This window comes from Telopea speciosissima, chromosome 2 (assembly GCF_018873765.1).
Source record: "Telopea speciosissima isolate NSW1024214 ecotype Mountain lineage chromosome 2, Tspe_v1, whole genome shotgun sequence".
NCBI lineage: Eukaryota > Viridiplantae > Streptophyta > Magnoliopsida > Proteales > Proteaceae > Telopea > Telopea speciosissima.
The window spans coordinates 44,769,498-44,795,258 of NC_057917.1; the positions used below are offsets into that span (position 1 = coordinate 44,769,498).

Here is a 25,761-nt window from a genome sequence, read left to right on the forward strand (position 1 = left end):
AAAGAAAAAAAGAAAAAAGAAGAGGATTGAAGAATAGAAGTGAAGAAATGAGACAAAAAAGTGTGAGATGGAAAGTGAGAAATGAAAAATGAAAGTAAGAAGAAAGAGGATAGCCCAGGAAATAAGGAAAATCTCAGCTACATGGTGTCAACGACGTGGATCCTTGCCCTCCAATAGGCTCTATCTGAGGTCATACTTGGCACAAGACCAAGGCTATGCTTGTTATTCTTCACAACTTCACCTATGGTCATTTTAGGCCTGCCCCTAGCTCTTTTAGCTCCTTCAATCGAAATTAGATCACTCCTCCTTACTGGGGTGTCCCTAGGCCTCCGTTGCACATGGCCAAACCACCTCAGACGACATTCTCGGAGCTTGTCGCTGATTCGGGCGACCAACCTCCACATCAGGTCTAATACGTTCATTCCTCACTTTATCCTTCCTAGTTTTGCCGCGCATCCATCTTAACATCCTCATCTCTGCAAAACATAACTTAGCTATATTGCACTTCTTAACTGCCCAACATTCCGGCCCATACATCATAGCAGGTCAAGCAATGGTCCTGTAGAACTTTCCACCTTGTGCTTGCACTATTCATCATAAATAATTAAAACAATGCAATAGACACTAAAATAATAACAAATAATCTAAATCAATATTAAAGTATTGTACTAGAAATGTGGGGCATTAGAATGAAAGAAAGTAATAAAGAAAGTAGAACCCTTTTGTGATTTCCATCCCGTTCCAGTAAGGGAATGGATACTGAATGAGGGAAGATGTCATACGTAATATGTAATACGACTGTTTATAGTCTTGCCCAGTGCTTCGATGACTGGAAAGGAGTAGACCTATAACCATAGATAGAGACAGTAACTTATACGGGTGATTTATTTGTGCATGGTCCTCCCTAGTGCTTGGGTGACTGGAACAAGGGAGTAGATCGTGTATCTGGGAATCATCGATCATATTCACATTGTTACTCCCCAGTGCTTCAGCGACTGGGAGCAGGAGTAGAATAGACGATTATGGATAGCCGGTAGAACCTTAGATAATTGTGCACATTGGTAGGACACCAAGATGACCAAACTTTGGTTTTACTTCAGAAATGATGTTTATAACCGTTGAAGTATATAGAATACCCTTATAAGTATGATTCTCCTTACTGGGCTTTTAGCTTACCCCATTTTATATGTTGAGATTTTACAGATGATAAGGTAGGAGAGTGTGTATATACTGAACCTGATACAAATGGATGTTTGTGCGTCAGGTGCATAAACTTGAGAGACAAGGCTGAGTAACCGATGAGGGTTGCTAATATACTTTTGTGTTTGTAAAAATGTATAGGATATGTTCAAGAAGTGAGAAAAAATGTAGTAACTTTTGGGTACTGAATGCAATTATTTGCCACCAGTGTTACTTTTTGTTTGTAATATTGTTTAGAACTATGAAGTATATCCAACTCCAATGTCTGTTGTGTGTGTTATGTTATATAGGAGTTGTGATGATAATTCGAGGTATATAAAAGATCATTTGATCAGTGCCCGTGAGGGGCAGTACCTTTTATCCTGTCCGGGTTCGGGTTGTTACAGCTACAACATGATTCAAGTTACTTTGTTGTGCTCTTGGTGATGTAGATCGAAGCATAAAGAAGAGAAGAGTCAGGAATTACTGTTCACATGATACTGTTCACGTGAACAGTGTCACAAACCATATTTTCTTGAAAGGAATCCTTCTAGAAGGCCTAAGTTGAAGATTAAAACACTGTTCACGTGAACAGTGTCAAAGCCAAAATTTGCCTTGTTTGGGATTGCTTTTTAGAAGATCTTGTGAGCCCATCAAGTGGAGGAAGATTCTATCCTAATGCTGCCATAGTTTAGTTTCTATTTTCAGGTTATATTAGGTAGTTTCTAATTTCAGTTTGTTACTATTTTTGTTTTGTTCTCTAAAATAGAAGTTTCTATTTTGAAATAAGCAGGTAGATTTTATAGGAAGTTTCTATTTTGGTAAAACAAGCTACTTGCTAGCAAGTTAGTTTCTATTTTCTGTTTACTTGGGGGGCAAGGTATTGTGGCCTATATATATCCATGTAATGGCTCGTAGTAGCCTCCAGATGATTTAATGAATTATTGAATGAAGTTTTGAGGCTTTCTTGCACTCAGTTATGGGAGTAAATCCTTGTTTCGACAGCTGGGATAGCTGTGTGTGAGAGACCCAGGGCTAAGAAAGCCCATCCCCCTACCCTCTTCTTCTTCTATCTTCACTTCTCTATCCTCTTCCCTTGCAATTGAACCTTTGTATTGCTGCTGTCCCTGTGATTAACACTAGTGCTGTGAAGACTCATTCAAAGGCTGCAATCAATCTCCAGACTCATCTAAGACTGCTGCTGTTGTTGGTGATCAACATAAGGAGATTTTCACACCTTGCGGATTCAGTTCTGTCCCAGTTCCTGCTGCAACTTCAAGGCTGCACATCTTCACATTCCTTCATCAAAATCTGCTGGGCTTTGGAGCATAGAACCACACCATCATACCCCATTCGATCCTAGTTGCAGGCCATTCTATTGGCTGGAATGTTCCACAGCCTTAACCTTCTATTTTCATCCCCATATCATATCTCCACTTCTGTCAACCAGAATTACATCAAATTTTCTGCAGAGCTTCCTCTCAAGAAGACCTCCACTCGATCCAGACTTGAGCCCTAACTGATGGCTGGTTTGGCCTGCAGGCTTAACCTTCTAATTTGGTGTTGCCTCCATACCTCCCAACCCCATCATCAGAATTGAGTGAGATTTTCAGCAGTGTCTCTTCTCCATACAAGCACCATTCGATCCCTAACCTTCTAATTCTGCCCTTTGTTACTATTTTGGTTTGTGGTTTATTTGGGACTAGTATTCTAGTCTTACATTACTTGGCTTCATGCAAAACAGCAAAAGTCTCATTAAGTTTTTCCTCCCCCCCTCCCCCTGTCCAATGGGAAAAATGTAGTCAACTTCCAGTGCACACTTCTACAAAAGTAATGTTGGACGACCTTGGAGATATATGTATCACATGCAGAAAGCTAGCGCCGTATGTACAAAAAAATAAAATAAAATTACACTCTCATGGAGGATGCATTTGGCCAATCTCTAGATGAATTGGCTAAGTCTGGGGTTACTGGGGAATCTGTGTATTTGGGATCTTCTCCCATGGAGTAATTCTTGTTTGTGGTTCCCAACCCTCGCTCTTTTTTGTTGTTGTATCCTATCTTTGTTTTTTTATTTTTTATTTTTTTAATAAAATTTGGTTAATCTATCAAAAAACATTAAAGGATTGAGGTACAATAAAATGTTTTATGACCATATTGAAGGATATAAATTTTCAAAAGAAATGTTTAGGATTTAGAAATCCACAGGCAATGTAGCATTTTGATCTCTAGATCATTACACAAAAGCATGTAAAAACCATAGTGAAAAAACTTAGATTTAAATGTCCTGGAGAACCTTAATTTTTTCGCAACAGCGCCTACAAGGTCATTCTTAATGGATGGTAATGATCAGGCCATGAAAATCAATAAATGTGGAAAACCTTGATACGCAAAATTTATTACCCTAAGTTGTCAATAGCTGAAATTATGGAATTCAGGTCTGCAGGAAATCCGGTTGAATGTCACATGTTAAAAACAAATATCCTTTTTCCTTTTTCGGAGTAAAAAATGGATATTCTTGATAACCAAATTACCACCCGGTGAGCCAGGAAAAACAGAACCAGGAAAAGGAAAATCCTAATACTAATTAACAATGATAAAGAAATCGCATTAGAAATGAGAAACTCATAAAAGGATTCCTTTTTTTTCATTAACTTGTCTTGATTGAGACCTTCAAAAGGTTGCATTAATGTAATTCCATATTTCTGCGGGGGCTATGATTATTCTTAGTTCTATTACCTGGCTAGGAAAATTTTCCTAATTGTTACTATTCAAATATCTGTCTGGCTTACCTTTCTCTGCTTTAATGTTGTTGTTGCAGTGCATTGTGGCCTTTTAGCACTCTTGGTTGGCCAGATGTGTCAGCAGAGGATTTTAGGCGTTTCTATCCGACAACTGTTCTTGAAACTGGGTATGTTCTTTCATTACTAGCTTCTGCTGCACTGCGATTGTCGATATATATTGTTGTTGCCCTTACTTAACATCTCGAGCTTTTAGGATAAGCGGTTGTAACAGCAGTCATGCTTATCTCTAGTTCAAGGAGCGGTTCAGTTTGGTCCTTGTTTGTAATGGAAATTCTGTGGCCTTTGTTTAAGAATAAGATTGAACTTACTGATTGGTGCATGTCAACACTGTAGTTTGCCTGAAGCCTGGCCTAGCTTACCAAAACTTAGGCTTAGTGCATGTTTGGGTAGGCTTCTGGGGTTGACTTGTAGAAGCCAGCTTCTTGGGCTTTTGTTGGTTCAAAATTGCATGCCCAACAAAATTATTTTGTTTGGAATCTATACCACAAAAGCCTGAGAAGCTGCATACCTTGGGCTTTCTGGCTTCTTGTGCATCTGGCAGTAAAGATTTTAGAAGAAATATTTTCATTGAATCTGCATCTGGCTTCTTGCCTTCCAGGAGCAAAAGCCCCTAGAGCATATCCAAATATGCCTTTAGTCTGCTTGACTGTGCAGGCTGGACCACCCATTGATGTAGATCGAAGCATAATGAAGAGAAGAGTCAGGAATTACTGTTCACGTGATCCTTTTCACTTGAACAGTGTCACAGCCCATATTGCCTTGATGGGAATCCTTCTAGAAGACCGGAGTTGAAGACTAAAACACTGTTCACGTTACTGTTCATGTGAACAGTGTCAGCCAAAATTTGCCTTGTTTGGGATTGATTTTAGAAGATCTTGTGGGCCCATCAAGTGGAGGAAGATTCTATACTAATGCTGCCATAATTTAGTTTCTATTTTCAGTTTTAGAAAGTTTATTTTATTTCATTTAGGTTGCTTCTAATTTTAGTTGGTTTCTATTTTTGTTTCCTTGTTTGTATAGAAGACTGGATCCTATAAAGCTTTAGTAGTTTTTATTTTCCTACTTTCTATTTTCTTTTAGGAAGTTTGTATTTTCTTACTTTCTATTTTGTAACCTAGCCTAAGCTATAAAATTGGCACCCATTGTAGGAAAGAGTCACCAATTGATTAATGAAATTTACAAGCAATGGGTTGATGCCAATTCTGAGAGAGAATTTGCCTCTCAACAGCTGAGATAGCTGTGGGTGAGAGACCCAAGGCTGAGATAGCCTACCCCCCTCCTATCCCCATCCCTATCCCTCTTTCTATCTTTCCTTCCATTTTCTTTTTTTTGTTCTTCCAATTGACCCCTACTGTTGTTGCCATCTTGTGACTGCAATAAACTGCTGCTGGAGAACTCTTTTCAGACTTGAATAACTTCACAACCAGCCATTAGAATTGGCTGACATTTGGCGCACAAACCACCCATGCCTAGGCCTTCACTGGATCCTACTTTGGAGCCATTCCTGCTGCTGGTTTGGTCCTCATTCACTAAATTACTAATTCTAATTTAGTTTCTATTTTGGTGTTCTGCTGCAACTATTATTGATCCTACTATGGAGTGGTTCTTAGTTGAACTACTTCTACATTACCCATTGTCATCTCTCACATGGGACATATATCTGCCCTTAGAGAATACACAAGAGATGGATAAAGGATAGTGGAGAAGAAACAAATAAGAAAAATTTAACCAATGACAGGCATCTGGAAGCTAAGCCCCTAGTCCCTGATTTCACAGACCACTGAACTGAAAACCAAAAAAGTTGAACAACTGTAGCCTCAGCCAAAAAAATCAAAAGTTAATATCAACATGTCTCTAGCAACAGCTATGCAGGCCAAAACTGTGGACTAAAACAAACATGCATGCTCCATCCTATACATCATAAATTGGGAGCACACCAAACCAAATAAAAGAAAGTACAGAAACAGGGAAAGAATGAATCAGACAGGGAAGGTAAGTGTCATCATCTTTAGAAAGATGGTCATGGAGACTCCTTATTTAAATTCCATCAAGGTTTTGTGATCTTTGAGCTCCCCCTCCAACAGGAAAAGCTGGCATTTTCAAATTAAGTACCAAGAACATGAACCTTTATCCTAGATGTCCACCTCAGCTTGATCTCTGGTAGCTGCTTTACATAGGAACTTCAGGGCATACATCTCTTCCTGGGAAGACCAAAATTTTCAATGATTTGTAAGACATGTTACCATGATACGGATCTGTTTGTTGACAATGGTAGGCATTCAGTTACATGGGCATATGGCTCTACGTTCCAGAGATGGCTCCTTGCTGTAGGAGGGACTAAATTCAAAAGAAAAAAGAGAGGTGGTGCAGTTGCTGCTGTTCAATAATTGCAAGAAGTGATTTACTATAGCTAGCAAGGCATCGCCTAGGCAAGATGGCAGCCCATAATGCCCCAAGGTGATCAGTGGCTTTATTGTCAAGGCACCTAGACCTATAAACCCAGGGGGAAGGATATGTGTTGTAATATGGGTTCAGGGGTAGAATAGTCATAGGGGTATTTCTGTCATTGTATTCATTCCAGAATGTTCTTCTCTTTATTATAAATAAAGATGGCTGTAGTCACTCTAACTCAAGCCAGTATTCACGGAATTCCACATGACATCAGAGCCAAAAATATTCCGAGAATATGGGAATTGAATTTTTTTTCCTTTTTTTCTTTTTTTTCTCTCTCTTCTCCTTCGTGATTCTGACCTAAGGACAGCCACCACCGCCAGCTTCCTCCACCTTTCGCCAGCCCTCTGCCACCTTCCGCTAGCCCTCCTCTACCTTCCACCAGCCCCCGTAGGTCTCTCGACCTCCTTCCGCCTCCACAGCCAGACCCGCGGGCCTCTCGCCCTTCCTTTTTTTCTCGCGAGAGGCTCTCTCCCCTTGCCATTAATTTTTCCCTACCCTTGGTGGTGAGTTGACTCCCACCAAGGGTCCTTTTTTTTTTCCTCCTTATGATCTAATTGTTTTTGGAGGCCTTGTCTTTGGATTCTACGATTTTTTTTCCAGCCAACATGCCTGACGTTTCAGAGATCACTTCTGCCTCTTCTGGTTCCGATGGTTCGTTGCAACGTGACTTTATTCCGTTTTCAGTGAACACCATCAAGTTAAATGGCAGCAATTATCTTATGTGGTCATGATCATGTTTGTTTGCTATTGGTTCCCGTGGCCTGTCTGGCTACATCACGGGTACTACGGTCAGGCCTGCCGAGGCTGGTTGTGCACAGGATCGCTGGATGAATTTTAATTGGTCATGTTGTATCTGGTTAATTCCATGGACCAAGAAATTGCTGGGCGATACCTTCTTCTTGATTCGGCTGCAAAAATATGGAAGACAACCAAAGATACTTATTCTCAGGTTGGGAACGCTGTCCAATGCTGTGAACTCCGTAAAAAAATCCACTCTACAAAACAGCTGGAGTTTACACTTTCTCAGTATTACAATACCATGTGTACGATGTGGTAGCAGTTCGATTTTCTGGGCACCTTCACTGCAACCACTAATGTTGACACCACGGCCTACCGAAAGTGGGAGGATGGTTTATGCTTCTTTGATTTCTTGGCCGGCCTGAATATTGAATTTGATCATATCTGGTCGAATATTTTAAATCGCGAACCTCTGCCAACTTTAGAACAGGCCTATGCGATTCTTTCAGATGAGGACAGTCGACGTACAACCATGGTTCACCCTGTTATTCAGGAGCGCTCTGCTCTTATTTCTGGTTCACAGTCTTCCTGTGGGGGCTCTTCTCATTCTGCTAGTACTAATGGGACATCTGGTGATTGCCCTCCCATTAAATGCGATCAGTGTGGGAAGGAATGGCATACGAAGGACCGTTGTTGGAAGCTTTATGGTCGCCCTGCAGACACTCGCGGGCGTGGAAGGGGTGGTTCCAATCGGCCCAATAGCACCCGTGCTCATCAGGCAACTATTGAGGACCAGCCTGATCCTTCTCTGTCACAGGTTATGGTGGATGTGTAAAATTTACGGGATATGGTGACTCGTTTGGACACATCTTCTTCGGCATCTGTATCTCCTTCCATGGCTGCCTTGGCTCTGTCTCTGCCTATTACTCACAATACACCTTCCACAGGTATTTCATTTGGTGGGAATTGCACCTCAGTCATGCCCGATTCTTGGGTAATTGACTCAGGGGCAACCGAACATATGACCGGTTCCTCCTCTTTTTATTCCACTTATTTTCCTTTATCCAGTCAGAGTAAGGTTCGTGTTGCTGATGGATCTCTTTCTCCTATCTCGGGAAAGGGATCTGTTCAGTGTTCATCCTCTCTTACCCTTGCATCTGTGTTACTTGTTCCGAAGTTCACTACTAATTTGCTTTCCATTAGTAGCATAACTAAGGATTTAAACTGCAAGGTAATATTTTCTCTAACCCATTGTTTCTTTCAAGACTTGGCAACGGACAGTACGATTGCATGTGGTAAGTGGTTGGTGGTCTGTACGTGCTTGATGGTTCCTGGGTAGGTTTGACATCTTAGCCTGCATCTTCTGATTTTGATTCTGCACTTTTTGAATTGAATAATTGGCAGCGTCGTTTGGGCCATCCTCCGATTGGTGTTTTGTCGAATTTATTTCCCAGTTTAGTGAAAAGATGTAATAAACATAATTTTTCTTGTGATGCTTGCACTTTAGCATAACATACTAGAAGCATTTTTCCAATTTCTGATAAGAGAAGCTTGCATCCTTTTGGTTTGATGCATTCTGATGTGTGGGGCCTGCCCGTTGTGTCTCTAGCTCTGAGTTTCGATGGTTTGTCACTTTCATTGACTATTTCAGCCGGACGACTTGGGTGTATTTAATGCATAGTAAAATTGACGTTTTCACATGTTTTACTTTATTTCATAAGATGGTCGCGACACAGTTCGATGCGAAGGTCAAGATTCTTCGGTCAGATAATGGGAAGGAGTATATGGATGGTGCCTTTCGGTCATATTTGGGCAGCCATGGGATCATTCATCAAACCTCTTGTGTTGACACTCCTGCTCAAAATGGGGTGGTTGAACGCAAGACCAACATCTGTTGGAGATTGCTCGTTCTCTTATGTTCACTATGGCTGTTCCTCCTCGTTTTTGGGGTGACGCTGTCCTTACAGCCGCATATCTTATCAATCGACTTCCATCCCGTGTTTTGGATGGCCGCTGCCCATTGGATGTGCTCTGTGGGAAATCGACTTTTGTTGTGTCCCCCAAAGTATTTGGTTATGTTGTGTTTGCCAGGAATCACCATGTACACGGCAACTTTGATCCCAAGGATCTGCGATGCATATTTCTTGGTTATTCTGCTACCCAGAAGGGGTATATGTGCTATCATCCTCCTACCCGAAAAGTGTTTGTCACTATGGATATAGTGGTCTGAGAGTTTGAGGCTTACTTTAAACAGCCAGAAGCTTTGCAGGGGGAGATTATAAGTGGTGAAGTGGTCCCGCTGATTGCTCCTCTAGACATTGAGATACCTACTATAGAGGATGTTTTGTTGAATTTGAAGATGGAGTTACAAGTCAAGAACAAGAAGTGGGACAACAACAACAGGCAAGGGAAAATGTGTATACTCGGGGAACTGATTTTCCTCTGGACGGCCCTTTGTACAAAGAAACCACCATCACTGATCCTACTTAATCGGCATCTGTTCCTACTCCAAGTCTTGCTCCTAGTCAGATTTCTGGTAAGCCTCCTCTTGATCCCAGTCTTGATTTATCCATTGCTGTTCAAAAATCGAAGAGGAGTTGTACCTTGCATCTTATTTCGAACTTTGTGTCATACAACTTACTAACTCCTGCTTTCTATGCCTTCGTATCTTCTTTATCTGTTGTTTCCATCCCTAACAATTGGCAGGAGGCAATAGCCGAACAGGATGCGATGAATGAAGAAACGCATGCCCTTGAGAAAAATCAGACTTGGGATTTGGTTAGTCCTCCACTAGGAAAAAAACCTGTTGGTTGTAAATGGGTCTTTGGTTTGAAGCACAAGGCTGATGGCTCAGTGGAAAGGTACAAAGCAAGACTTGTTGCCAAAGGGTTTACTGAAACCCAAGGAATTGACTATCAAGAGACCTTTGCTCCTGTAGCAAAGATGAATATTGTACGGGTCATCATCTCTTATGCTGTAAATCGAGGATGGGAACTCCAACAACTTGATGTGAAGAATGCCTTCTTGCATGGAGATTTGGAAGAAGATCTCTACATGGAGATACCTCCTGGTTTTGCTTCTTCAGAAACTCAAGGAAAGGTATGTAAGCTGAAAAAGGCCCTATATGGTCTGAAATAGTCGCCAAGGGCTGGGTTTGGCCGGTTCCATAAGGCTATGAGTGTTTATAGGTATAAGCAGAGCAATGCTGATCACACATTGTTTGTTAAGAAGATAGGACAGCAAGTGACAGTGTTGATTGTCTATGTTGATGACATAGTGATCACAGACAGTGATGCACAGGAAATCCAGAAGTTGAAGACTTATTTGGGCACCGAATTTGAAGTCAAAAATTTGGGTAGATTAAGGTACTTCCTGGGCATTGAGGTTGCCTATTCAACTAAGGGCATATCTCTCTCTCAAAGGAAATATACCTTGGATTTATTGAAAGAAACAGGGATGCTTGGGTGTAAACCGGCAGATACCCCTCTGGAGCCCAACATACATTTGAAGAGTAAGGAAGGTGACCCGGTGGACAAAGGTAGGTATGAGAGGTTAGTTGGTCGATTGATCTACCTCTCACATACCTGGCCAGATATCACATTTGCTGTAAGCCTTGTCAGCCAATACATGCATGATCCTCACTCTTCTCACTTGGAAGCAACATACAGACTTCTCCATTACCTCGAGTCATCTCCTGGGAAAGGAGTCTTGTTCTCTCCACATAGCCATCTCCAGATAGAAGTGTACACTAATGCAGATTGGGCTGGCAGTCCTAATGATAGGAAGTCCACATCTGGGTATTGCACATTTGTTGGAGGAAACATAACTACTTGGAGAAGCAAAAAGCAAACTGTTGTGGCTCGATCTAGTGTTGAAGCCGAGTTCCGAGCTATGACGCAGGGTATTTGAGAGCTTCTTTGGCTAAAAGGGCTTCTTCAAGATTTGGGGATGCATGCTAATCTTCCTATACGGCTCTACTGTGACTGCAAGTCCGCAATCAGCATTGCTCACAACCCGGTTCAACATGATCGTACCCAACATGTTGAGATTGACCGACACTTCATCAAAGAGTAGTAATAATTTGTATCCCATTTATTCCGTCTAGTGTACAGCTGACTGATGTCCTTACCAAAGGAATCAGTACTACTTTTTTCTTATAATTAGCAAGTTGGGCATGTTTGATATCTATGCACCAACTTGAGGGGGGGGGGTGTTGTAACATGGGTTCAGTGGTAGAATAGTCATAAGGGTATTTCTATCCTTGTACTCATTCTAGAATGTTCTTCTCTTTATTATAAATGAAGATGGTTGTAGTCACTCTGACTCAAGCCAGTATTCACGGAATTCTATAATATGATATCTAATCTAATTAATCTTTCACAAGACAAAAGTATCTAAATTCGTATATTAATATATAAAGTAGATAGTGGTAGTATATACCAGTGATTTAGGGATATTTGGCAGGGAGGAATGGGGATTGAGTAGTGGAAGCTGCAATCAGATAGATTGAGGGAGAAGTCACGAGTTAGCACGATAGCAGTGGTGCCGCAGGGCTTATTCTTTGTATATTTTTTCTCTCATTCAATCTAGCTTCCAGCCTCAAGATTTGGAATTTGGAAGCATTGAATGTTGAAGTTCAGAAAATTGCATGATTTCCATATCTTTCGTTTAGGTTTTTTTTTTTTTTTTGGGGGGTGGGGTGGGGCTGGTTCAAAATCTATCCATTTTGTGTGGTTTTGATGCCATTAAGATGGCTATTAAGTTACCTATCCAACAAGACCAAGACCTAGCAATTTGGAGTTGTATTGCGAAAGTAATGACCAATTTTATCATGGAGTGTTGTGACAGGATTTCTATTTTTTGGATGTTTAATTTGTTTAGTAGTTTTGGGTATGGGTTGTATCGTCTCTTAACTTAGTAATATGACATACTATTGTTAGTGGTCTATAAATATGTCATAACTCATAATGGAAGTTTGTTAAGTAAGATTTGTTGAATAATATTTGTTGTAACATGGGTCCAAGGGTAAATCTGTCCATGGGAGTATTCTTGTATGTGGGTTTTAGTCCCACATTGCTTAGTTATATTTTTGTCATATGATTTCAATATTATAAATAAAGGCTGGGCTGTGATCACATTGATCAAGCCAGTATTCACGGAATTCCACATGGCATTAGATCCAAAAATATTCCGGGGATGTGGGAAGTAAAATTTTTTCGTATTTTTTTCTCTCTTCTCCTTTTTCTTTTCTGCCATTCTGCCCTAAAACCACCCACTGCCAGCCCCTCCACACTTCCGCCAGCCACCAACACCCACCGCCAACCCTCCACCGCCGACCACCGCCGGCCCTCTCCCTTTCTCCCGCCACCTCCGTAGGTCCCTCCCTCCTTTTCCGCCACCTCTATTCACCTCGGGAGGGCTTGCACCTTGTTCGATTTTTTTTCCATCCCTTGGTGGTGAGTTGACTCCCACCAGGGGTTCGTTTTTTCCCCTATACATGTTCTGATTTTTTTTGGGGATTTGTTTTTGCCTATTTTTCTCTAGCCACCATGCCTGATGAGTCTGAGATCACGACTACTTCGACTGGTTCTGACGATTCCAACCAGCGGGACTTTGTTCCCTTTCCGGTGAATCCCATAAAGTTGAATGGCAGCAATTATCTTTTGTGGTCTCGTTCCTGTTTATTTGCTATTGGTTCCCATGGACTCTCTGGTTATATCACGGGCACTAAGGTCAGGCCTACCGAGGCTGGATCGACTCAGGATCGATGGATGACTTTCAATTTTTTGGTGATGTCCTATTTGGTTAATTCCATGGACCAGACCATTGCTGGTCGTTTTCTGCTCCTTGACACCGCTGCAAAAATTTGGAAGACGGCTCATGACACTTACTCTCAGGTTGGGAATGCAGCCCAATGCTATGAACTCCGTCAGAAGCTCCATACTACCAAGCAGCTGGAGTTGTCTCTGTCCTAATATTACAATACCATGTGCACACTATGGGGGGAATTGGATTTTTTGGGCACATTTAAGGCTACCACAGATGTTGACGCGACGGCCTTCAGGAAGTGGGAGGATGGTCTATGGCTGTTTGATTTTTTGGCTGGCCTCAGCATTGAATTTGATAATACCAGGTCCAATATTTTAAATTGGGATCCTCTTCCCTCTTTGGAGCAGGCCTATGCCATACTTTCGGTTGAGGACACGAGGCGCACTGCCATGGTTCATCCTGTCACTCAGGAACGGTTAGCCCTTGTTTCTGGTTCTCAATCTTCCCGTGGAAATTCCTCTCGTCCTCCTCCTACTGATCGACCATCTAGTGATCGCCCGCCTATTAAATACGATCATTGTGGGAAGGACTGGCACACTAAGGACCGATGTTGGAAGCTTCATGTTCGTCCTGCGGATACTTATGGGCGTGGAAGGGGAGGTTCCAATCGGCCTAGTTCCTCTCGTGCTAATCAGGCTGCTACTGAAGATCCATCTGAACAGTCTCTTTCCTTTGTGATGGCTGAGTTGCACAATCTGCGGGATATGATGAATCGCTTGGACACATCTTCTTCGGCGTCTGTATCTCCTTCCATGGCGGCTTCGGCTTTGTCTTTACCTGCTCCTTCCAATGCACCTTCTTCCACAGGTATTTCTTTTGGTGGGAATTGCACCTCGGTCATGCCCGACTCTTGGGTTATTGACTCAGGAGCAACCGACCATATGACAGGTTCTTCCTCTATTTTTACCACATATACTCCTCTTTCAGGCCGGTCAAAGGTTCGGGTTGCTGATGGGTCTCTTTCTTCTATTTCTGGAAGGGATCCGTTAAGTGCTCCTCCTCTCTCACTCTTTCCTCTGTTTTACATGTTCCTAAGTTTACTACTAACTTGCTGTCCATTAGTAGTCTGACTAAGAATTTGAACTGCAAAGTAATATTTTTTCCAACTCATTGTTTATTTCAGGATTTGGAAACGGACAGTACGATTGCATGTGGTAAGGTGGTTGGTGGTCTGTACGTGCTTGACAGTTCCCGGACAGCATTGGCATCATAGCCGGCATCTTCTAGTTTTGATTCTGCATTGCTTGAGTTAAATAATTGGCATCGTCGTTTGTGTGAAACCCGGTCAAATTTCTGAATAAATTTGAACTTTTGGGAACTTGTGTGATTACAGGTTCCAGCTCTCAGTCTATGATAACATCAATGCTATGGGTTGCATCGGTCGAGGACACAGATGAGTTACTCGACACACCTATGGAGGACTCCGAGGATCCTTCCCAATATGCCCTTTTGGAGTCAGAGGACCCCTGTGAGATACCGCACCGGAGTTACCTGTGCCGAATCTGTTGCCTGGAGGCTATGCAGAGCCTCTCTCTAAATTAAAACATTGTAAGTATGATTTGAAAGGAATTTATATATATTGTTTGTATGACCAAATAGAAGTTCAGGGGTATTTTAGTCAAATTGCCCCTGTGGGACCCACTTTCCCAGTAGAGAATGTTGTCCCGGACATTTACCCGTGTCCAGATCACCTTAGACGTCGCATGACATCACCCAATGCTTAGAATAAGGCTATAGACACTAAAATACAGATTTAAATCTAAATTACAGATAGAATGACCAAGGTGAAGATTCTTCGCTCAGATAATGGCAAGGAATATATGGATGGTGCTTTCCGTTCCTATTTGGACAGCCATGGGATCATACACCTGACTTCTTGTGTTGACCCTCCTGCTCAAAATGGAGTGGTTGAACGCAAGAATAGACATCTACTGGAGGTAGCTCGGTCCCTTATGTTCACCATGTTTGTCCCTCCTCGTTTCTGGGGTGATGCCGTGCTTACAGCTACTTACCTCATCAATCGACTTCCATCTCGTGTCTTGGGTGGCCACTGTCCTTTGGAATTGTTGGTTGGCAAATCCACCTTTGTGGTGCCCCCAAAAGTGTTTGGCTGTGTTGTGTTTGCACGAAATCACCACGTCCATGGTAAGCTTGATCCCAAAGGATTACGGTGCATTTTTCTTGGTTACTCACCGACTTAGAAGGGCTATAAATGCTACCATTCTCCTACCAGAAAGGTGTTGGTTACTATGGATGTTGTCTTTCGGGAGTCGGAGGCTTACTTTCCACCACTGGTACCTCTGCAGGGGGAGACTCAAAGTAATGAAGAGGTCCCGCTGATTACTCCTTTAGATGTTGAGATACCAACCATTGAAGACGTTTCTATTGAACTAGAGGATGGAGTTACAGGTCAAGAGCAAGAAGTGGGACAGATCGAGCAACAGGTGCCGGGGGAGAGACTTGTGAAACAGAAATACACTCGGGGAACTGATTTTCCTACAGATTGTCCTCGGTATAAAGAGAAAGAAACCACCATTGCTGCACCACCTACTTAATCGGCATCTGTTCCTACTCCAAATCTTGCTCCTAGTCATACTTCGGGTAAGCCCCCTCTTGATCCTAGCCTTGATTTACCCATTGCTGTTTGCAAACAAAAAAGAAGTTGCACTCAGCATCCTATCTCAAACTTTGTGTCTTACAACTCTCTAACTCCTGCTTTTCATGCTTTCATATCCTCTTTGTCCTCTGTCTCTATACCTAACACTTGGCAGGAAGCAATAGCCGAACCAAAATGGAAGGAGGCAATGAATGAAGAATGCTTGCCCTTGCGAAAAATCAGACCTGGGATTTGGTAAGTTCTCCACATGGGAAGAGGCTTGTTGGTTGTAAATGGGTGTTTGTTGTGAAGCACAAGGCTGATGGTTCTGTGGAGAGATACAAGGCGAGATTAGTTGCCAAAGGGTTCACTCAAACCCAAGGAATCGATTATCAAGAGACTTTTGCTCTTGTAGCGAAGATGAATACTGTACGAGTCATCATTTCTTGTGCTGTAAATCAAGGATGGGAACTTCGACAACTCGATGTGAAGAATGCCTTCCTACATGGAGACTTGGAAGAAGATGTCTACATGGAGGTACCCCCAGGTTTTACCTCTTTAGAGACTCAAGGGAAAGTGTGCAAGTTAAAGAAGGCCCTGTATGGTCTGAAACAGTCCCCAAGGGCTTGGTTTGGCCGATTCCATAAGGCTATGATCGCATATGGGTATAGGCAAAGTAATGCAGACTACACATTGTGTGCTAAGAGAGTCGGACAGCAAGTTACCCTTTTGATTGTCTATGTTGATGACATAGTAATTACAGGCAGTGATGCACATGAGATTCAGAAGCTGAAAGCTTATTTGAGCACGGAGTTTGAAGTTAAGGATTTGGGCAAATTGAGGTACTTCCTAGGGATTGAGGTTCCTATTCAGCTAAGGCCATATCTCTCTCTCAAAGGAAATATACCTTGGATTTATTGAAAGAAACAGGGATGCTTGGGTGTAAACCAGCAGATACCCCTCTGGAGCCCAATACACATTTGAAGAGGAAGGAGGGTGAGCCAGTGGACAAAGGAAGCTATTAGAGGTTAGTGGGTCGATTGATTTACCTCTCACATACCCGGCCAGACATCACTTTTGTTGTAAGCCTTGTCAGCCAATACATGCATGATCCTCACTCTTCTCACTTGGAAGCAGCATACAGAATTCTCCGTTACCTCAAGTCAGCTCCGGGGAAAGGAGTATTGTTCTCTCCACACGGCCATCTCCGGATAGAGGCGTACACTGATCCAAATTGGGCTGGCAGTCCTGATGATAGGAAGTCCACATCTGGATATTGCACATTTGTTGGAGGTAATCTAACTACTTGGAGAAGCAAAAAACAAGCTGTTGTGGCCCGATCTAGTGCTGAAGCTGAATTCCGAGCTATAGCACAAGGTATTTGTGAGCTCCTTTGGCTCAAGGGGCTTCTTCAAGACTTGGGGATGAGTGTTGATCTTCCTATGCGACTCTACTGTGACAGCATGTCAACAATCAGCATTTCTCACAACCCAATCCAACATGATCGGACCAAACATGTTGAGATTGACCGGCACTTCATCAAAGAGAAGTTGGAACAAGGAATTATTTGTATTCCATTTATTCAGTCTAGTGAACAGTTGGCTGATATCTTTACCAAAGGAATCAGTACGAAATTGTTCTTTCCTACTGTTAGCAAGTTGGGCATGTTTGATATGTATGCACCAACTTGAGGGGGAGTGTTGTAATATGGGTCCAAGGGTAAATCTGTCCATGGGAGTATTCTTGTATGTGGGTTTTAGTCCCACATTGCTTAGTTATATTTTTGTCATATGATTTCAATATTATAAATAAAGGCTGGGCTGTGATCACATTGATCAAGCCAGTGTTCACGGAATTCCACAATATTAAATTTTTTTTGAGGAAAATTTCCCTTATTGCTACATCCGTCTAGGGCTTCTTTATGCCTCTTTCTAGGTTTTCAGGTAGGAAAACCTTAGTTTTCTTTGGGCCCTACACTGCTCTTATGTCAACCAAAGTCCATAATCAAAACTACAGACCGTAACTAAACATTGTGAATTCTGGAATCATTTCAAAGAAGGGATTTAAAAGAATCTATTATATTTTATACGAAGTGTTTTGTATCTTATGGCAATTCCTGGCACTCACCTCCTTGCCAAAACAATTATGCAATTTACCAAACCAAAAAAAAAAGAAAAAGGACAGGAAAGAAAAAGAAGAGCAGTGTTTTTCCAGTAAGGGGAGTATGCATCTGTTTCATGATACTCTGCTGCAATTCTGCTACAAAGGCTTGAGTTGCTGATGCTAAAAGTGCCCCCCCCTCTGGGCAGTTGCTTTTAAAAGGTAACTGTAGCTTTGGAAGGGCCATCCTATGGTGTAAGATTTATACACAGGACAGATAATTACGAGTCTTTCCCAAATTAAATATGTAAATTCCTATTCAAAGCTGTTTAATATATTTTTTTTTGGAGGGGGGGGGGGTGTTAGGTATAGAGCAGACATGCTTGAGGGTGTGCTGGTTTTTGTAATAGATGTTTCCGGACTTTTGGAGGGTTTCAGGAAAGGTTGTGGTTGGCTTTGGCTTTTATTTATTTTTCTTCCTGCTTTTTCTTAACTACTGTCCTGTATATTTTTCTCTCTTTGTAATGAGATCCTTTTATTGTTGCCGATCACAGAGGGGGAAAAAGACTGCTTAGCTGCAACCCTTTATAGATCTTTAAGCTTGCTGTCATTCCTTTAGCAAAAAGTGCTGTCTTGTAGGGTTCTGGAAATCTCCTTGTGTTTCGTTCCAATGTCATTGCTTTCTTTCCTTCTATGAACCCCTAGAAATTGCAAATGGAGTTAATGTCCCTAAAGCACCCTTTCTCCTCAAGCACTTATAAAAGGGCGTACCCAGTACACGAGGCTCCCGCAACTGCGGAGTCTGGGGAGGTCATAATGTACACAGCCTTAACCCCAGCTTCGCGGATAGGTTGTTTCCTGACTTGAACCATGACCACTAGTTCGCAATAGAGCAAACTTACCGTTGCGCCGAGGTCTGCCCTCTATCTCTCAAGCTATAACTGGTAAATTAATGTCTATCACTGAGCTAGAAACCACCCAAGCAAAAAATTTCCTTTATTTCGACTGAAATATTTTAAGGTAAATCAAATATTTGTGATTCAATTTCTCCTTCAAGCAAAATCCAAATACTTTGTAAAGTAATAGCACTTTGTATACGTTGTGTTTTGTCTGTCTCTAATGCATGAATGTCTGTTGCTGCTATTTTTCTTCTACATGCTTTGATGCTTTTTCTTTTCTTGGTCCATTTCAGGTTATTATATTTGATTAGATCTTTAACTTGATACCATGTTTGTGCACAGGCATGACATTTTGTTCTTTTGGGTGGCACGGATGGTCATGATGGGAATTGAGTTCACGGGGACTGTTCCCTTTTCGAATATTTATTTGCATGGACTCATTCGTGATTCTCAAGTAAGATATAGTAGTAGTGCAACCCACATACTAATTTGGTGCTGCTCCTGTACATAGTTTTTTCTCCCTTCTGTTTCAACTAAAGGAAACTGATAATTTTGGATTTTGACTTCACTCATTTTCTAGTCGGTATTATAGTTCGTAATGAGTTTATTGTATTTTACTCATGGTTCTAAATCTCGGTCGAAACATGCACTTTCGACCAGGTTTCGCAAGAAACCGAGACGAAAGCCAAGTGCAATACGACTTTGTACCTGGTTTCAACCTGGTTTTGACATGTTTCGACTTAAATTCGGACAATTCGCAAGTTTCGACCTGAACCTAGTTGAACAACCTATATAAATTCAGTTATCCCCATCAAAACTTGACCAAGCCTGGGCTCTAAATGGTCTAAATGGTATTGAATCAGGTTTGGCACACTTATTTAGGCCAAATTTCATTTAAGTAGATCAAATAACAAGTATAAATAACAAGTTTTAAAATTTGAAATAACAATTACTTAATATATTATTCATAAATAAGCAAATACCCCCTATTTGAATCCAATCAAATTCTAAAAAGATAAAAAGTCAACTCCCAGTTCAAGAACAAAAGTGAATTTTCGGTTGTAGGGACGATTTTCAACTTTCAAATGTTAGGGTTTTCTTCAAATCTAAAAATTCCAGAAATCAAATTGTGATAGAACATCACTAAAAACCAAAAGAGCGGCAAAATAATCTTTTGTCTTGATGTCTAAAAATTTGTTTCCATTCAGGGTGATCTCAAACAACATTCACGCACACCAAATAAAGTTTGACCCTTAGTAAGTTCAGGAACGACAATAAAATGGGTACGGATACGTATGACAATTAAATGGGTCAAATGGAAATAATAGTTTAAAAAATCCGGTGTAATAAAACCTATACGACAATGATACAGTATGTGTTTAATACATCCGCTCTGTAAGCAAAAATACGGGCATATATTCACTATGTAACACGCATTCACTACCTAATAAACAAAATAGTAGCATGTAGACAATGATTTTCGGGGGTCCATTGAAGGTGCGATAGGAAAGCTCTTGAAGGTTGATGGGGGCGACGGCCAACTGAGGCGAGGTTCTGTGTTGAGGTGGATCTGAGAGCTGCACTGCCGTCAAAGGTCTGGATAGGGTGTGGCGCAGAGGGCTTTTTTCAGAAAGTTGTCTTTGAGCGACTCCCCTCTTACTGTGAGTCCTGCTCGAAGATTGGCCACTTGAAAGAGACTTGTAGGAAGTCGCAAAGGGGCAAGGGAGCTGTGGTGCCTTCAGTCGCTGCTAGCGGGATGGGTGATCGTCAGTTTGGTGGCCCAGCCGCTGCGGGTATGGGGGTTGAAGCTGAAGCCAGAACCAGAGAGGGGGTCTTTATTCCCAGGGGAGAGGGGACATCGCGTGAAGCTATTGGGGATTTTGGTGAGCCTGCCCAGAGACAGCCTGCTATGCGACGGAGTTTGGCAAGACGAGGAGGGCGATGGACACCTGTTCGACACGACCAAGCTACGGCTTTGGCCCCTTGCGACGGTGATGCTGGTGCTTCCTTGCTCGTGGGGATCAATCTACTGGAGTGGCATGCGTGGATAGGACTGTCGAGGTGGCTATGCAGCCATTAGAAGAGGGCGAGCTCCCGCTTGAGAGGTCTGAGGAGGTTTTGGCCGAGAGGAATGGTGTCGACGAGAACAGGGTTGTTGCGTTGGTTGCGCCCAGTGGTTTGGGGCTGGAATCGGTTGCGATAGAAGCTTGTGCTGCTGCTACTGACTATGACTCGACTGAACTTTGTGCACTGTCCAAGGGTGGTGCTCGTGTGCCTTTTTTCGAAGTTTTAGATGGGCCCATGAGGGCGAAGGATGACTCACGTGTGTTAAGCCTAGCTGCCACTCCAGCCTTAAGCCGCGTGGCTTTACTAGAGAGTTTCAAAGTGTTTAATGCTGCAATTGACGGGCAGATTTGCACGATGTTGAATAGGCTTAATGAGGAGAATACGGTCTCAGGGCCTGTTGGCTCTCGCGCTGGAAAGCGGCAGTCCTCTCGGTCTCTCTTTCTCAGTGCTGCCCATGTGTACAAAAGAAAGAAAATTAAGAAGGCTAAGCAGGTGCGACCAGCAAAGGAGGCCCCTCTGCGACGTGTTACGAGGTCGCTGGATTCCACCCCGAACGGTTCTAAATGAGTTGCTTATTTTGGAACGCTTGGGGCATTGGGATTAAGCCTACCATTAGGCGGCTGAAAACTTTAATTAAGTTGCATAAGGTTGACATTGTTGCTGTTGCGGAGCCCAAGGCACAAGTGTCTAAGGCGTGCTTGGTGCTGAGGTGGGTGGGGTTGGACTCGGTGCATACGTTGGAGAGGATTTGGGTTTTCTGGAGAGCTTCGGTGTAAATTACTTTGCTGGAGGAACATCGTCAGTTTGTGACACTGGAGTGTGTCGATGCTAATGCAGGAACCTTTGTTGTCACCTTTGTCCATGGGCTTTGCTCGGTGGCGGAAAGGAGGGAGATGTGGGGGAGGCTTGAACTCTTTTTCAGGTCTACTCCATTCCCATGGTCAGTGGGTGGGGATTTTAATGCTATGGTGTCCCAGCTGGAGAAGGCAGGTGGCAGCCCAGCGTGTTTGCAGTCTCTGGATGAGTTTGGGTGTTTTGTGAGTGGCGCTGGACTTATTGATGCAGGGTATACTGGTAGTATTTTCACCTGGTTGAATAATCACTCAGGAGCAGGAAGGGTCATGGCCAGGTTGGACCGGTTTTTGGTGAACGCTGCGTGACTTGGGGCATTCCCCCGGTGTGAGGCGAACCACCTTAATCGTACGTGTTCTGATCATACTCCTATTTGGCTCTCCTTTTCTGCTACTTGCAGTCGAGCCTTTTCAGCCTTTAAATTCCAGCAGATGTGGTTGTTGCACCCGGTGTTTCTTGACTTTGTCAAGGGGCAATGGGCTGATCCGGTGATTGGTTCCCCCCTTGTTGGTTTGTTCTTGATTCTCAAGAGGCTTCGTGGTGCTCTCCGGAAGAGGAACAGGGAGGTCTTTGGCAATGTGCATCAGAAGGTTAGGGATGCGGTGAGCAGGGCTGAGGCGACCTTTTATAGGGAGCCAGTGAGGTGGCTAGGGAGGCGCTGGAGGAGACCAGGAGTGTCCTACAGGGGGTGCTGCTTTAGAAGGAAATTTTCTAGAAACAAAAGTCCAGAGTTACTTGGCTGAAAGAGGGGGATCATAATACAAAGTTCTTCCATTCTATGGTTAATGTAAGGCGATGTTAGGCCAGGTTGAACAAAATCAATGGGGAAAATGGTGAGTGGATCTCTGACCCTGAGGGGTGCCGTTTGAGGCGGTGCATCACTTCTTAGGAGTCTTTGCTTCTTCGGGATGTTGGGTGGAGGAAAGCTTGTTGACGTTGATTCCCACGGTGGTGACAAAGTTTGAGAATGCTTCTCTCCTGATTACCCCCTCGTTAGAGGAGGTGAAGGGGGCTGTTTTCGCCTTGTCGAGAGATAGTGCAGCGGGCCTTGATGGTTTGTCCGGATATTTCTTCACGGCTTGCTGGGAGGTGGTGGGCCATGATGTTTGGGCTGTTGTGGTGGATTTCTTCGAGGGTGGGGCGCTTCCTAGAAGCTTTACCTCGGCCAATTTGGTGCTTATTCCCAAGAAGGACAACCCTGAAGTAATGGCTGACTTCCGCCCTATTAGCCTTTGTAACTTTTCTTACAAGATTATTGCCAGGATTTTTGTTTCTAGGCTGGTGGGATTGCTCCCATCCTTAGTAGAGGAGGAACAGGGTGCTTTTGTTCAAGGCAGGTGTATCCATGACAGCATCTCTATTGTCCAAGAGTTTGCCCAAGACTTGAATAGGAAGGCTCGAGGGGGTAATGTGATACTCAAGCTAGACATGGCAAAAGCCTATGACCGGTTAGAGTGGGAGTTCCTATGGCTAGTGCTGTCCAGATTTGGCTTCAGTGAAACCTGGATTGCGTTAATCAGGAAGACTGTGGAAAATTGTTGGTTCTCAATTGTGTTAGGTGGCAACCAGTCCGGGTTCTTCAAGTCTACCAGGGGGTGAGGCAAGGGGATCCCTTGTCACCGACATTCTTTATTTTGGCAGAGGAGGTGTTGAGCAGGGGTATTAAAAGTCTTTTTGTGGAGGGGCATGCGTCCTACTACCGGCTTCTGAGGGGCTGCCCTGGGATTTCGCACTCCCTTTTTGCTGACGACACCTTTATCTTCACCAGGGGCTTGAAGAGTTCTCTCAAGCAAATTATGGGGTTTATTGGCAGATACGAAGGTTTTTCTAGACAGCTGGTAAATCGACTGTTAACAAAATAGGAATTTTGTGAATTGCTTGAATGATCAATGAGATCAGTTAAGCTCTCTATTTATAATAATAATAATAAAAGAGATTACAAAGGGAAATACTGTTCACGACACTGTTCATGTGAACAGTGTCACATCCCAAATTACAATTCTACCCTTGTTCAAAAGTACATAAATAAAGCATAAACAAAATACCAAAAATACCTTTATAATATCGGGTAACACATCTCAACACTCCCCCTCAAGTTGGGGCATAGATATCACACATACCCAACTTGACTAGACTAGGATAAAACAACTTCCCACTCAACCCTTTGGTGAAGACATCAGCCAGTTGATCTCCAGACTTCACAAAAGGGATACTAATCTGCCCACTCTCTAAATTCTCCTTGATGAAGTGTCTGTCAATTTCCACATGTTTGGTACGGTCATGCTACACTGGATTGTGGGCAATGCTAATTGCTGCTTTGTTGTCACAGTACAACATCATTGGAAGATGAACAGAACCACGGATATCAAGGAGTAAACTTTGAAGCCACAGTAACTCACATATGCCCTGGGCCATAGCACGGAATTCAGCTTCGGTACTAGATCTTGCCACAATATTTTTCTTTTCACTCCGCCATGTGACCAGATTTCCTCCAACAAAAGTACAATAGCTGGAGGTAGATTTCCTGTCAGGGTTACCACCCCAGTCAGCATCTGTGTAAGCCTCAATGCGAAGATGGTCATGAGGAGACAAAAGGATCCCCTTTCCTGGAGCTGACTTCAAGTAATGGAGAATACGAAGAACAGCAGCCATGTGAGTGGAATAAGGATCATGCATGAACTGGCTCACAAGACTCACAGCAATGGTAATATCTGGTCTGGAGTGGGAGAGATAAATCAGCTTGCCCACCAATCGTTGATATCTGCCCTTATCACCAGGTTCACCATCCTTCTCTTGCAGACGGGTAGTAGCTTCCAAGGGAGTGTCATAAGGATGACAACTAAGCAAACCAGTCTCTGATAGTAAATCTAGAACATACTTTGCTGGGAGAGAAAGATGCCTTTTGGAGAACGGGCAACTTCAATCCCAAGAAAATATCTTAGCTGTCCTAGATCTTTTATGTCAAATTCTCGTCCCAAGAAAGCCTTCAGGTGAGAAACTTCATCTGTATCATTACCAGTCACAACTATGTCATCAACATAATCTATGAGAAGAGTGACCTTTTCTCCCTTTCGCTTGATGAACATAGTGTGATCAGCATTGCTCTGTTTGTATCCATAGGAGACCATGGCTTTATGAAACCTACCAAACCATGCCCGTGGAGATTGCTTCAACCCATAGAGTGCCCTTTTGAGCCTACAAACTTTCCCATGGGTCTTATCAGAGGAAAAACCCGGAGGAACATCCATATAAACCTCCTCTTCCAACTCCCCATGAAGAAATGTATATTTACATCCAACTGCTGTAGGTCCCAGCCAAAGTTGACAGCACAAGACAGTAAGACCCTGATAGTGTTCAACTTCGCAACAGGGGCAAATGTCTCCTGGTAGTCGATCCCATAAGTCTGAGTAAAGCCTCTCGCCACAAGCTTGGCTTTATATCTATCTACTGTCCCATCTGGCTTCTGCTTGACAACAAATACCCATTTGTACCCAACTGGTTTCTTACCCGAAGGAAGAACAACTAGCTCCCATGTCTCATTTTTAAGTAAGGCCGTCATTTCTTCCATTATGGCTGCTTTCCACTTTGGATCTGCTATCGCCTCCTGCCATTTCTGAGGAATAGAAACAGAGGAAAGAGAAGAAACAAATGCACGATAGGCAGGAGATAAAGCATCATAGGAAACAACATTGGAGATGTGGTGTTGGGTGCATGACCTAATGCCTTTACGAACAGCGATAGGTAAGTCAAGGGAAGGATCCTTACCAGATGATGTAGCAGGGTCTGGATCTGGATCAAGTGCAGACGATTGTGGAGGTGGTAGTCTCAACTTGTTCTGTGCGCTCCCGGGTATACACCTTATCAACAGGGATTTGACTGACTGGTCTACGCTCCCCCTGAATAGGAGCCACTGTAGGAGCTGAAGTTACAGAGGGCTCCCCCTGAATAGTAGCCGGAAGAATAGCAAACACATCTTCAAAACCTTGATCCTGCTCCCCCTGAAGAGGTGTCTGGGAATAATATGACAAGGACTCATGGAAGACAATATCCATGGAGACAAAAGTACGACGAAAAGGTGGATGGTAACACTTGTATCTTTTTTGGGTTGCAGAATAGCCCAAAAAAATACACCGAATGCTCCGTGGATCAAATTTCCCATGAGGATGGTGATTGCGGACATAGCAAACATAACCAAAAACTTTGGGGGGAACCACAAAGGAGGAGGAACCTTAGAGGAGATCAA

At 42.9% G+C, this 25,761-nt stretch overlaps 1 protein-coding gene across 2 annotated transcripts in view; it reads left to right on the top strand.

The window, feature by feature from the left end:
- The window catches only part of LOC122651799 (valine--tRNA ligase, chloroplastic/mitochondrial 2), a 180,329-nt gene that overhangs the window by 61,902 nt on the left and 92,666 nt on the right, over positions 1-25,761 (top strand). For both annotated transcript variants that reach the window (XM_043845335.1, XM_043845336.1), the window contains 2 exons: positions 4,001-4,090; positions 18,942-19,053. In XM_043845335.1, coding sequence (XP_043701270.1) covers positions 4,001-4,090; positions 18,942-19,053 — 202 coding nt within the window. The remainder of the gene's footprint in view (positions 1-4,000; positions 4,091-18,941; positions 19,054-25,761) is intronic.